Source organism: Ambystoma mexicanum, chromosome 10 (assembly GCF_040938575.1).
Source record: "Ambystoma mexicanum isolate Mex_15411 chromosome 10, UKY_AmexF1_1, whole genome shotgun sequence".
In the NCBI taxonomy this organism is placed as follows: Eukaryota; Metazoa; Chordata; class Amphibia; order Caudata; family Ambystomatidae; genus Ambystoma; species Ambystoma mexicanum.
In genome coordinates, this window is record NC_090932.1 from 417,240,034 (window position 1) to 417,255,220 (window position 15,187).

General features: G+C 42.0%; 1 protein-coding gene across 1 annotated transcript in view; it reads right to left on the reverse strand.

Annotated features, from left to right (window-relative positions):
• LOC138492879 (thiamine transporter 2-like) overlaps nucleotides 1-15,187 on the reverse strand; it is a 110,029-nt gene that overhangs the window by 71,000 nt on the left and 23,842 nt on the right. Inside the window, exon 2 of the mRNA XM_069620198.1 lies at nucleotides 7,936-8,662. Coding sequence (XP_069476299.1) covers nucleotides 7,936-8,662 — 727 coding nt within the window. The remainder of the gene's footprint in view (nucleotides 1-7,935; nucleotides 8,663-15,187) is intronic.

The window sequence follows — 15,187 nt, forward strand, 5'->3', positions numbered from 1 at the left end:
CTTCTATTCTAAAATATGTTCATAATGCTTTACATCACTTGGTGGTAAATTTGTTTGGGACTATAATATTTTTATGTGGTTTTGCATTTTGAGGTTGGTGCAGTAAATCTGTGTTCGCTTTTCTTTTTCTATTTTATACCAGACTCATTGAGAAAAAAGTAACACACCCCTATCTGTATGATTTTATATTGTTTATTTCTCTGTTTACAGCCCGGGTTTACAGGCTCTATTTTTTTAGTCGATATCTTTCAAATCTTAGACAAAATCAAATTAGGTTTTCATGAGGTTTTGGAAAGACACTTTTTTATGTTGTGGTTTGAGGTTCTTAGTCCTGATATAAATGATATGTATAATAATGATGGAATGAAACAAGAATGTTTATTGATGAAGTTGCTTAAATTTGTATATTTTTGCATGTCTATGTTTGTATCCTATATTCTGTGTAAGGTATATTGTATAGCAAAAACACTAAATAAATAAAAAGAAAGTTATTTTACAGCCTGGATTTGAAGTACATTACTATTTTTGTGGGTTGAAGTAGTATTCTTTTAACTTCAACAAAGGTAAAAATGTCAACATATCTTGTCATAGTTTCTTTAGGCATTATGGAAAAATCAGTCAGGTTAAATGGTCATGGTAGTTGTTGTGGATAGTGCAAGTCTGGTGCAAAGGAAAAGGGCAGGACATGTACGAGCCTAGCCTGTGCTATAATGAACTTTGCTGTACAATTCTGAAATTGTTCTCTGTGGTTAGCACCCTTGGTGGGCTGTTTGAAATTCTTCTAGTATTTGCAATATTATGTGATTTGTGGATGTGTGCAGCAATTTAACAGTTTTTGCCCTGTTTGCTCATTTTGTCTCTTCAGTATGGCCCTACAAGGTAGTTCAGTTGCTATGTGACTTGGGGTATTATGTAAACTATCCTGGCCAGCGTTCCCTTTTGTCTGATCTTTATTGATAGACATTTTTTCCTCTATTTTTCTTTTAACTGCAATTTTAATTGGCTTAGATGAATGGTTGTTTCGAAGAAAGGTAGGTTATGTCTTCATTTTCCATTACACCTCCGATCACACACAATTTCTGTATCATAGTCTGTACATTTTCACATGTCACTGCCTTGTTTTTAAATATTTTTTGTTCACATGACTGATGTGAAAAAACATGTAATTTCATTTCTGTTATCCCCCAAATTGCAGTAGCATGTTTATCATCTTTTCTATAAAAGAGGTGGGCTATTTTGCATCAAAATGTTATTTGGATATTGTATATTTTAATTGTTCATTTCTATTGTTTGTAAATTGTTTCATTGCAAAGTACTTACTTCTTCAACATGCATCATTACGAAGTGGTTGAATCTTGTAATATTTGTTCAGAAGTTTCTTTCTGTGTAGTTCTTGATATGTAGATGTATTATTACCATGTTTATTTATTTATTTGTATTTATTTTTGTTTACCAATTCCATACTGATCTCTATTTACCCTGCTATAGGTTTTAAGTATTTTATAAACACCTCAATGTATTTCCTACTAATGCAAAGTGGATTTATTGTGTGCCTCTTCTTGTCTGGCAGGACTTAGAGAGTGAATGTTGTCCATTAGGACCTGTGAACTCTGACACTCTCCTCACACATTTTTATCACATGCAATATTTTATGTTCTTGATGCTTAGTTGATTACTAGTTTCCTTGGTTTCTTCATTTTGTGGTGGCCTTTAATTTGGTTCAGTGTACTGATGAATACTTTTGACATGTTGAGACTTTATAGTTACAACGACCTGTTGACTGTCGACGTTTTGCACATTTTATTTTACATCAATATTGATCTTAAAGACTGAGGAACAACTAGTGATTCAATTTTGGCTAGAACCTATCAAAGCTGGGGGGAAAAAGCCATACACCTAATGCAATATATAAAGGATTGTTTTCTGTGCCATCCATCCTACTAGTGGCATTGATATTCAACCTTAGGGCTTTCAGTTTGACCTAAAAAGAGTAGTACTCCACGGAAAAGGGCAACGCTGAATACAGAGGACTTAAACTAAAACTAAATGAACTACAGTTTGACAGCTACTACAAAACACTATCAGTGTGAAAGACCCAACATTTCAAAAAGAATCAAACCAACCATATGTTCATAATTAGGAAAGTAGCTACTGGCTACAAACTAGCTCAAATACTTTGGGGTATTATTATTGATGTTGATTTAATTACTGGGTATTGTAAAGCATGAATCTCTGGCAACAGAATCCAGGCATCCATGGGAAGTGGGGGCTGATCCCATTAGTCAGGCAGACCTGAAACAATGGGAATGGCTTGGGCTAGAGCAGAAGGGAAAGAGGTGAGTGACTTGGGCACGTAGCCAAGGATAGGAATGGCACAACTGAGGGGATATCTTTCACCCTGGATCTTCTGATTTGGGCAGGAAATGTTAACTGGAACTAATCTAGAGGGGGAGGAGGGCTTCCCTACCCCTGAAACTGTTACAGCAAAGTCAAAGGGTGTCTCCTGGATGCAGGTCTAGGCCAGCGGGGTCTTTCCAACTTTGGGATAGCCTCCAGCATACATCTTCCACAAGAGGATGCATAGCCCTGAAATGGAATCAGATGGATATTTGCCCCTTTCACCTCAAGAATGGTAAGCCCAAATCAGACCTTTTCTTTCATTTAATTGTCAAGAAATGGTGGAACTATTATTATTCTGATTGTACTTTTCAACGTGCAAAGACAGGTCAGCGGTCTACTGCAAATAGATGCACTGGAATGGCACCATTATAAAGCTGCTTAAGTTTTACAAGTCATTTTCCAGAAAATGTATCTCAAGATTTTGGTCTACCAAATATGGATGCAATGTAATGAACTGTTTAACAACTCATTTTGATTGAGTATGCATTTAATGCAAAATACTGTCTAACATTTATTTGCATATCCCTCAACTTTACCCAGTTGCTCTGGGGATAGATAGACACATATATACATGAGTGTACAAAAATCAACAAAGCACAGTGCGCTGGATCCTGTTAGCCAATACATCAGTATCCAGTGATGTAAACTAATTTCAAATAACGAATACCTTTTTTAACAAACCTACAATAACAAAAAACACCATAATTTGTATTAAAAATATATATGGCGGTGAGTGGAGTAAGGGATTAAAACGGGGGTGAGGGGTTTGGGTGGTGTTATAAGCCTAGGGAAGTGGGGGGCTTTGGAAGGAGACCCCCAAATTAAAAACAAACAAAAAGTCAGTATTAATTTGGTATTTTAGGTTTGTTAAAAAGGTTTTTGTTTTTTAATTTTTCGTTAAGATCACATGGAACCAATATATAATTGGAAATTCAATAATTAGAGTTAGAAATTGAATGTATTGTAACATTATTCCACATGCTGACACAAAGCAAGGCACATTTCTAAATCCAATCACATTTACATCAGTCAGAAGTTGTTTCCCAGGGAAAAAACAACTCTTTCATTCAGTTAGAGGCACTGGAAATCAAATGGACAGTGATAGATCTTAAATACTATCTTTTGGGTCATAGGTTTTGATTTATTACAAATCACTTCCCTTTAGTGTGGATAGGTCAGAGGAAAGAATCCAATCCCAGGATTATGCAGTGGTTCTTGGATATGTAACCCTATTGCTTCACCGTGGAACACCGGAAGGGTCGAGAGCAAGGTATCAAGGTATCATGGACTTCCTCTCATGGTTTCCATGTGAAGCATCCCGGTCCAACCAGCACAGGGGAAGGGTATGTGAGAAACCTCAGGGTATTCTCAAACCTACTCCCCTTGGATCCTCCTCTCAGGTGGATAGGGAAAGGCAATCACTTTTGGATCCTGACCCTGGAGGTGGAGATGCAAGGGCAGATCACTTGGGTGGAGGGTCCTTGGGGATTAGGGAGAGGATATCCACAGGAAAGACATGGTATCCCCCCTGTTTTGGTGAGAACCAACCTTACCCTCCCCATGCCTTTATAGGTTGTCACTCTTTCCCCCTCTATTACATACACCCACATCCATTTCACCATAGTAGTGGGCCGATGAAAAGGCCTGAGGACTGTTGTAAGGGTCAGGCATGTCCCAATAGGTTGCAGGTGCATAAAAGGAGAAACAAGCAAAGGCAGCGGAGGAGAGATCCAGGTGGGCAGGAGAGCCCAGCCACCCGAGGCGGAGCAGGCAGAATATGGGCCAGTGAAAAGGACGCAGACTGCTGCAGAGAAGCCATCAAGAAGCTGAGGCCAGAGCAGGCCACACAAGGCTCAGGAGCTATGCAGAGCCCTATGCCGTGTGTTCCCGGTTGGGAGTGGGGAACACAGAGACTTCCCCAACACTGCCGACCCCTGCAGGAAGGTCTGAAGAAAGCAAGTGCTGCTCATCTTAGCTTCCCAGGAGTGAGAGAGGAGCTCTGAGAGCGAAACCAGAGCACCCGGAGGAGCAGCTGCACACCGGTGAGTGACGGGGAAGGATTACTCAGGCTGGGGCACTCCAGGGGCATGGTGTGTATAACGGCAGTCAAGTAAAAGTACATGACAAATGGGTCTCGAGATCAAATGTGAACTATTGAATACCGAACAACTTGCCAAGGATGTAATGAGTTTTGAATGCTGAATGGAGGAAAATATATGGAAAAGATATGAGAATATAACACAAATTAAACAGAAAGTGATGTGCATTTGCGAACGAGATGAATTTAAAGAGACAGCATTTGCAAAGCGTGTGAAACAAGTAAAAAGCAAAACACAATTCGATAGTGTGAAAGCAAGGTGGTAACCAGGAGAAATACGACGAAGGAAAGTGTATGAGAGTCACATGTTGTTAAAGGCAAGAAGCCGTTATAGTGAAGCAGAAGCATATGTGGACGTATGACAAATATACTGAAAGGACACATGTGTTATCAAGGAAGTCCTATGAGAAAGAAGGAACTGTTGTAAAATGCCCAGAGTTATCGGTCGCTGTCAGGAATTTGGGGTGGTGGAGTAGGAAGAGGTGTCAGGGTCGTCCGAAAGCTTAAAGAAACAGTATTTGGGCTGTTAAACTACCTTTCCCAACAGCCTTTGGGCCATTTCGTAGTTCATGCCGTGCGCGCGTCTGGCCAGCTGACTATCATTAGTACAGCTTATTAAGGGCCAACGGCGCACGGCAGGTGTGGCTTATTCAGTTTTCAAGGCGAAGCCATGCCGGAGAATCGAGAGGAGTTGCGTACGTAGGCAGTATTCCAGCAGGCATTTTGGAAGTTGCGAACAGAAGCACGCCAAGTACTCGCGCGGTGTCCATGCCGCTCTGCATTCCATCTTGAACTTACACGAGGAACGCGAGGCGGTGGAGTTCTGACTCGCGCTACTATCTCGGCTTCATCAGCTCCCGTCCGGGAAGGCTTGCAAGCTTTCCGGACGTTCAGATAAGTGCTGGTTGGGTTTTTGTCTGTTGTCAGGGAATGTGTTTGGGCCATGTTCGTGACAAAGCCATTCATGGGGTATTACGTATGGACAAAATGCTGTGATTATACTTAGCAGTGTCTGAAGAGAACACTTGGTGCCTGTTATATTGAGTGGCACCAATTCTGGCAGGAAGTACAGCCTGCATTGGAGTTAACTAAGATACTCAGTGTGTATATTTTGGAACACATTACTATGTTTGGGTTGAACTCAGACATATTGGGCCTACATGTTCTATGTGTGTATCAATGTTGCTAATGCTTGCCCATAGGGCCATGTGTTACGTTCTTCATGTTGGGATAACCTCCCATGTGTTTGTTTCATCTATGCTTGCATTTATGTAGTCCATGTAAGTGTTTTCCTACCTATGCCTGTATCAAGGGGTTACAAAAGGAGTGCAATTACGCTAGAAAGGTGCTTCAGTGGCCTGTACTAAGAGGACATTATTGGTGACCTGAGTTTATGTTATGTTCTATGGTACCCTATCAAATATTAAGGCAGTGTTGGGTTTTTACACGGTGCTTCCCCTGTCCTGTCCACCATAGGTATTTCCTAACCCTCTATCCGGTTTTCCTACATTCCCTTCCCCATCCACAACCTCTCCCTAACCCTCTTCCCCCATTGGCTGCCACATGGTATCCTGTGTTTGTATATCAGGTATCTGTGCCAACCACGGGTGGAGGGTCGACTTCATTCGGCTTCTGTGGTTTGGGGGAGAGTGTCGACACACCTTCCTCCAGTATTGCGTTTTGACAGTCGCACGACTGTGTTGTCTGACAACTGCGCCTCGACGGAGGAACTTTACTTGGAGTAAACCAAGGGAAGTCAAGTGGCTGAAGCTGGTCGGCCTAAGTTTGTTCAAGTGACAGAAAGGAATAAGGTAAACAAATCAAGTTCATTTGACTGTGAATTTGAATCCAGAAGAGCTTCCTACTTTGGGAAGGGAACCCTGAGACCATTCTGTGGACCTGTGTTGAACCTGTGGAAAGTAACCACAAGGCCATTTGGTCGAACTGTCTTGAACTTGGGGAAGGGAGCCAAGAGCAAGCCAGGAGCTGGAAGAAGCTCAGAACTCTAGTTTGAACACTGTTTCTTTGGTTACTAGCATCCCTGCACATTGTTTAGCTTTAGTTGTGAGGGCAAGTGTAGGTTTTGGACATTACAGACTTTTAAGTTGAACTTACTGACTGTCCTTAGTTTATTTAGGTTGGGAAATCCATCCTTTTTATAGGGCAAGTTAGGTCTTACACCATCCTGACATTTGTGTTGATAAAGATCTTTTTATTTAACTTTGAATCTGTTGTCTGTGTCTTGCTTCATGATGCCTTTACACTACTAACCTTAAGGTAGAATAAATTGTGGTCTAATGGAGTCTTTCACGTGTATGCAGAGCGGTCATCGACTAGCCATCTTAAACCTTTATTTATAGTAGTGATGTCACGTAGCCATGTGATTACGTCATATGTATATAGCATAATGATGTCCATTTTCAAAACAATCAATTCTATGTGTAATATCGTTATTGAATTTCTCATGATATATTGTCTAACAGGATCCAGCGCATTGGGCTTTCATTGATTTTTGTACACTATTGAATTCAAGGTGCCTGTTAGGTGAATGGCAGTCTCTTTTAGGCAACTGCTATTCAGAAGTTAATAGCTAATGTTAATTACTCAACACTTTAAGATATCATCTAAACAGAGGATAGGCGCACTGTTTAAGATTCACCCCCTTTATACTTATCAACATGTGTACTTGATGCTTGCTTTGATTTTTAGTGCAACATCCCCTAGTTAATTGACCGAGTACAATGTCAAATTTGGTTCTGATGCTAACAAACACATTCATTGACATAGGAAATCACACAGCACCACATACCCAAAACATACAACTGCTTATTAAAATATTTCAGTGCTATTCACCAGTGCCAAAAATTGTCATTTGCCTGCAATCATAAATGTAATGTATGGTTTAACATGCAATGTAAACAATGCTAACAGGCAATAAAGTGTACCGATAAACCAGTATACATGTAAGGTAAAGCACTGTCTAACATGTAATTGCAGAGTCCTCGACTACAATCAGTGGCACCAGGGATAGAGTCACATAAATACACACTGCTTACTTAACCTTCTATTTAGGCATCTCCATTTAGTTGATGGTGTCCCACAGCAAAATCAGTTCTCCTGCCAGCAATCACATTTTCACTGACATGGCAAATCCAACAGCACCCAACACATACAACTGCTATATATAGTGTTTCAGTTCTAGGCCCATTTATCATTTCCTGCTATCATAAATGTGTAATACTGTGTCATTTAATGGGTGTCTCCTGAAAATCAATGTACTATTTATCATATATGTTCAGACTGTGTTCTGCTGAACTCCTAGACAATCTAAAGATATTGGACACTAGGCGTTATACAAGTATCACATAAGAACACATGAAGCAAAGTGAACTAAGTGGTTTACAGATTTTACATGAATGTAAAGTATTGTTTCCTACCTATCAGAGCTGCTACTGCTTCCACGCCACCGTTATACACCGACGATGATCCTGAAGGTTCCACATGATCCCAAAGCATCTGGACATAGTTGAAAATTTGATAGTAGCCGCTGGTTGCTAAAGCCCACCAAAGGGACCAATAAATCAGTTTTTTGGAGGAGTAACATGCTTTGAAGTCCCACCACAACTGATGAAAGACTTTAATGGGCCTCCATTTCTGACCGGATGCCTGTACAACATTTTCATCGTGGGGCTTGTGGTCTTCATTCTGAGAATCATGCTCGAATAGGCTCTTACTTGGCATAGGAAGAAGAAGTGAAGTGAGGAAAGCTGCGCTTGCGCACCCCAAGGTAATGGCATTTAAATAGAAGTAAGGGACGTTGCCTAGTGAGACCAATAGTTGCCCCAGCACACCTCCCACTGTGTAGCTCACTAGGGTAATGCTCTTACAGTAGCCAGTCACTTTCTGGTAGTGCTTCAAATTCACAACACTATATATGTATGAGTAATAGGCCACGTCAGAGGCTGTTACCATACCAAAAGCAAATTGTAAGAATTGCATGGCTGGTATTCCCTGAGCAAAACAAAGCAAGGCTGCGACAATGATGCCGGAAATTCCTTGCACAACAATTGTTGGTTTATATCGACATAGGTCTGTAAGCAAGAACACAGGACAGAGCAGTGCAAAAAAAGAATAAGTCCAGATTGGGAGAAATCCATTCATGACCTAGTGGAAACAGAGAAGAATCGGATTAGTTCACTTATAATGTTCCCCTATGAGAATGCACACTTCACATTGCCAATTGCATACTCTCCAATTAATCTTGCTATTAAAGGCGGACGATTATGGTTTTAAAAAATAGTTTTGTATCAAAGGGAGAAGCATAAACACGTGGAAATGTGGCTTTGAACAATAGTAAGAGATAAAAGAGTAGGCATGATGTAACATATGATCTGCTCTGGGATTTCCCATGACCTGGTGTCCAATACTTACAGGTGATGGAGACCAAATATGGAGTCATAAATGACTCAAGGAGAAAGGTGTGCCTTAGTAGGTACCCATTGACTATTGTAAAGCTGTTTCTGAGTGGGTAAATCTCCATTCTTAAGAGCACTGAAATATTTTAAATATGGAGATTGAAAATAAAATTAAAATTGACAGCTGACTATAACATCACCAATCGACTGCAAATATGTATTAAACAACACAAGATGTTCAGTCATGGCTAAAGAATGACAGTCAACTATTGAATGCACGCGTTCATGGTTACCTTTTGTGAGTGGAGCAGTGGAATTCTCAGGAGTAGCCAGGCTGCTGAGAGTCAAAACATGGCTACTGAATAATATTTATTTTGTATTGGTTTTGTTTGATACAGCTATTATAATATGAGAATTCTTTAAAGGGGCAGAATAGGACGGTCAGCTGAGGAGGCCGATTGTCAGCTCTGTACTATTAGGTGACGAATTGCAGGTTTCAGAAACCAGATAGAAGGGATATGATATGATAATTTATTTATATAACACCTGAACACAGTCTTTTTCAAAGCGCTTCAAGGCAAGGGAGGGAACAAGGGAAAATACAATAACATTCTTACAGGCCATGAAAAGTAAAGATGTGAAATTAACTATGGTACTTAGCTTGACGACGTTTCAGTGCAAGAGCTAAAACATAGATATGGAAGAGAGGGGGAGAGTGGGAAGGATAGGAAACAGACAGGCGACTACCGTACTAGGCCTGATGACATTTCTGGTAGAGCCGGAGAAAAACAAAAGGTGAAGGAGAGTGGTGCAGAAAGAGAGGGGAGGAACAAACAAGCGACTATTGTACTAGGCCTGACGACATTTCAGATAGTGCTGGGTCCAGGGACAATTCTGATAGACTAAGTGCATAGAAGAAAGTAAGGGGAGGAGGGGAGGAGATAGGAAAAGGGAGAAAGGGAGAGGAGGAGAGAACTTAGAGTAAGCAGTCAAAAAGAGGGAAGAGCGAATACAATTGCAGAAGTCCGTAGTAACACATAATGTTGCAAGCCAGGATACAAGAAGATGGGAACAGCATGATTCAGGGCCACCATGGTAGAGGATGCAAAGGAAGTCCAGCATGAGAGTTGAGAAAGGGTGACGCACCGTGAATCAATGAAGTCCATAAAAGTCAAATCCAGCATTGTTCACAAGATGGTGATGGTGAAACCAGAATGTATCAGGACAGACTCCTGCAGAAGTAGGCTGGAGTGGGGAGGCGGAGCAGGGTAGAAGAATCAAGCAAAACAGGCAACACCTGTGTACGAGATGGGAGGGGGGCACAAGGGAACATCACAGGGGGGACAGAGGGGGTGGGGATGGCCTGTGGGGACAGAGGGAAGTCAGGCAGCCAGGGGGACAGGATCAGGCGGTATGTGCACTTCTGGCGGCAGCCATTTTAAGATAGTGCATCTTAGCCCAGACAAACGTGTATCGGCCGTGGGCACCGAAAACAACAATGAAACAATGAAACAACAATGCGTATGGGCTGGGAAAGTGCTTCAGAGCAAATTAGAGCATAGATTGCAGCTCAGAGCAAATTCGAACTTAGATTGCAACTCAGAGCAAATTCGAACTTAGATTTCTGCTCTGAGCAAATTCGAACGTAGATTGCAGCTCAGAGCAAATTCAAACTTAGACGTTAATTAACGAACTTAGAAATGTATTGCCATGTTGATAGATTTTCAGAGTTTAAACAAGCCAACCCCACATCAGTTTGGGATGACAAAGCTTTCTCCTCCCCCAGGTTTCCTAGCTCACACCCCTCAACTCCTTGTCCCATTAGCACACAGGTGGGAGGAGGGTGGAGAGAACCAACCAATCCCTTCCACAGGAATCATGACAAGTTTGTGAGGTCATTTGCCCTATAAGTAGACCAGTTTGCATCAGAACTGGGCTTTTTCACTTATTCCAGGAGGTAACCTGCTGCTGAACTCTTGCGAGAAACACCCAAGCAGAGAGGCACCAAATCTTGCATTGGAGACAGGGATAAGGAGACATAGAAGCTGACTGGGACCCATTGGAGGAGCCAGAGGGGACTATCTTTGAGTGACACCCTTGCTGTCCCAGAGGTACCCTGCTGTTCCGTGATGCCCACTACAAGGCCTCTCCTGTAAGTAAAACTATCCCAAAGCCATAGACTTTGTAGGCCCTGAAGTCTCAAGTATTGTTTTAGTTATTTCTGCATAGCAAAATCCAGATCTGTCTGTGTAGACCCTTAGCATATTTAATTAAAGTTAATCAATTAATTCCCCTATAGAAATCACAGGATGTGTTTTGTCAGCGTTCAGAACTAACAAGCTCCGCCCAGTGTGTTTTGAGCCGGTATAGACATAAAGATTTGATTGACTATTTGGAAGAAAACCCCTGACTTTGGTACAGAAAGGGGGTCCTGAATCCAAAAGAATTAATCCCCAAACCCTGCTTCCAAGTGAGTGTGCAGGGTGCAAAACGAAATTCCCCATTGATCCCCTTAATTTTAAATCAGAAGTGTGAAGCCTTGTATTTCCTTTGCATGTGTGGTGGAAAAATAAAATTGCCCCTTTGTTCCCATTGTGCTCTGACCCAAACCACAAAGCCCAGCCAGTTCTTTTTAGGTGTGGCAAAACACATTTTCCCATTGTTTTTGTTTCCCTCATATTGCATCTATAGTCATAAGTGCAAAACTATTTTACCCCTTGATTCTCTGTTCCAAAGAGTGCATTTTTCTATCAGAACCCAAAACGATGTTCCCATTTTGTCCCACTCTCTGCCACTTACCTTCAGTTCAGAGGGGTCAACTGTAATTAATATTTGGAGGGTGGGGGTTGCTGGGAGAAAACATATTATAACCAAATCAGCAATCACTGGGTGCCTTGTATTGTTCTTTTTCTGTATTGGTGAGTGATTTGAAAAGAAAATCTGTGGGGAATTGTGACTGCATGTCTTAGTAGTATCTCTGTGTTAGTGCCATTACAGAAGCCATTTTTGTTCTTGTGTTGCCATAGCATTGGTGGTTGATGTTAGTCTGTTTCTCAAACTTGGTTACAATAAATTAATAAATCTATATTCTTACTACACACCGGCCTGGTTCCTAGTCCATTGTGGCACCAGGTATTTGTTGGGATTGGGTGTGAGACGGGTTGGATGCCTTACTAAATTGAACCTGAACAAAATAATAGTGCTTTGTTGTGCGCCACCTTGATTGGGGGGAAAGGAACTCCCTGAGTTGCGTGTCACTGCATAATAGACCGAGAAAATACCTTGATATTGTGGAGGAAATGTGACCTTACTCTTCAGAGGTTGTCCACAGCTGGTAACACTTTGTAATCTTCTTAAGTTAGTCTCTCCACGTGTCTACACAGAGGATGCCCTTTTCATTGTTCCACCTCGTACAGAGCTGGGAGCATACTTTAAACTCCCTTCACCCACTTGTAAATGAATCAGGCCATCCATCAAGGATACTTTTCTTTACCCCTAATGCACATGCTGCAGGAAAATTGCATGATTATTTAACCTTCAAAGAAACAATGGGCCTCATTACGAGTTAGATAGAATTTCGGGAGTAGATCTGCTCAAAAATTGCCCTAAGGATTTACTGTTAACGGCACTTGGTCAGGCGGAATTTCCACCTGATTACAAGTGGTGGTGGCAGTATAATTCCCCATTTATTTTGGGTCCATTGGACCCATTGTTTTTTTTGGGTGGAATTATCGCCATGGTAATTCCGCCAATTCTGTTAATTTTTCGGCATTGAGTAGGAAGATTTCCCTCCAGGGATTTCCTGTAGGTAAATCCTCAACTCAAAACCTAAACTCATAATTTGGCATAGTGTTAACATTAGCAGTAACTCAGTTACCACCAATACTACCACTTACCGCCTAACTTGTAATGAGGCTGAATGTGTGGCTTTCATATTTGACTGTATCGCTGCCTGTTTTACCACTCATACTTATATTGGGCAGCACCCAACTCTTCAAACTGACAGGATATAAAGAGTGAGGAGAGCATTGTGTGCTGTGGGTGTGCCATTGCTTTTACATTGGCATTGGGAATCTTTGATATTGGGTTTAAGAACTGTTTATTGGATTGTGTTCCTGTGATTTATCATGTGCAAAGGGTCCCTGAAATTAACATGCTGCGCAGTGGGTTTTTTTTGTAGCACAAAGGCCTCGGCTGCAAGAACATATTGCTGCATGCAAAAGAGCCTGGTGCCTGCAGGAATGCCAAACTCCCTATTGCGCCAACGGAAGAGAGTTACATTATTGAGGCTACACATAAAGGGTACATTCCACCAGCCCCTGCACCCCTTTCTCCAGCATCATTTTTAATGGACTGTTCAGCAAGAAGTACCTTTTAATTGAGACTGTCTCTCTGTCTGTTTTTACACACAGACTTATTTTCGGGTAAAAAGGAATGCAGAGTCCCTCCAGTGAGAATGAACATGTGTCAACCACGTTTGAACTCACTGCACCCTTCATAGAGAAGAAATATCCATTTGCATATCAGTGTGGTCCAACCCACAAGGGCAGTCCAGCACCGAAATGCTAAGCGATTTTCCACTGTACCATCAGCAACCCCAGACACGTGTTTCTGCATTGTTGGGCTTCCTCAATGAGGTGAAGCTGGGCCTCTCTAAGGCACAGTGAGCAAGGGTCCATGTCTAGATTACCCTTGGTTACTTAGCTGAAACCTGAAGTTTTACAAAATTAAAAAGCAGTGTGGGAGCCTCTCTACTGAGAACGAACAATGGTCAGATACCCTGTTCTATGGCATTTCTTCCACTCAGGAGGATCTACAACCACGACTGATGTGCAAATGTATATTTCTACTCTGTGAAGGGTGCAGTGAGCTAGAACGTGGTTGTAGACTCTCCCGAGGTGAAGAAATTCCATAAGACAGGGTATTTGACCCATGTTCATCCTCAGTAGAGGGGCTCCAACACTCTTCTTTATTTTAGGGTAACCTCAACTCCTCAAACATAGAGTGCTCGCTCCCCTTTCCCACCTACACCTCTGCCTTTGTCAACATGACGATCATGGAAAACCTTGTAAAAGACCTGCCACACCCTCCTGCACCACCCCTTATATCACAAAACAGCTCTAATGTGGGAATGACATACATTATTTTGATAGCAGTTTTATTTCATCAACAATGCAGGCCTACAGAACCTAATCACGTATGTAGAACATGTATTAAAGTGCACACATCACATAACATATGTGTTGCTGGTCCATTCCTTTAAACAAGCACTGGCAGGAACCTTTTAACAAGGTCAATTTCCCTGCAGCAAATGTCTTATGAAAGTACTTCGAAATAAAATGTTGTGATGCCATCCATCAGCTCAACCTTTTCCTCAGGTTTATGAACCCGCTTCAGAATCCTCTTGAGGTAGACCATTACCATCTCAATCAGATTTAGTTTCAAGGACTCAGGAGGAGCCAGATGCAATGGAGACCCTAGCACTCTATGAATCCTGCAATTTAAACAGATGCCCTTCTGTTGAACCGTTCAAGCACTTCAAAGGCTGAATCAATGAACAGTTTATCTTCAAATTCCTTAACATTGTCAAGTCACTCTTTTGCATGCACCACCCAGTGCCGGTTTATCCATTAGGCCAAGTAGGCACCGGCCTATGGGCCCCACTCCTTTTAAGGGGCCCTGCGATAGCAGATCAAACAGAGCGGTGCAGAAAATTAAAAATGGATTTGGAAATATGTTATGATGTGGCATTTATAACGCACTTGTACACAAGTGTTTCTAGGTGCGACTAGACGAGGAGGGGGAAACAAAGGGAGGACAAAGTAACAATCTTACTAGGCTTTTAGTCATTCAGATCGCACAAGTACAGGAAAGAAAGAAGAGGAGAAGTGCCAGGGGGAGGGGGAAGGGAGAAGTGCAGTTAACTCACAAGTGCAGCCAGCAGGTGGCTCATAAGTGCAGAGAGAAGGGACTGTAGGGTTGCAGATACAGACCCTTAAGTGCTGGGAGGCAGTTCAAGGGCAACTGGATATGCAGGAGCCTGTGCCCGAGTTCAGAGGGTGACCAGGAGACCAGTGCGCAGAGCAGTCAGGTGCATCAGCAGGGGAGAGGAAGAGAGAAAGCGGAAGCGAAAAGGCCTTGAGTTGCTTCCGGAACCAGAGGTGGTTCTGCTCAAGTTTGAGAAAGGCAGAGAGGCTGGTGCAGAGGGAGGCCCCAGCCGAGGAGATAGATCTGCCCCAACTCTCTGCTTGGAGAAGCATCTGACCCTGAGACA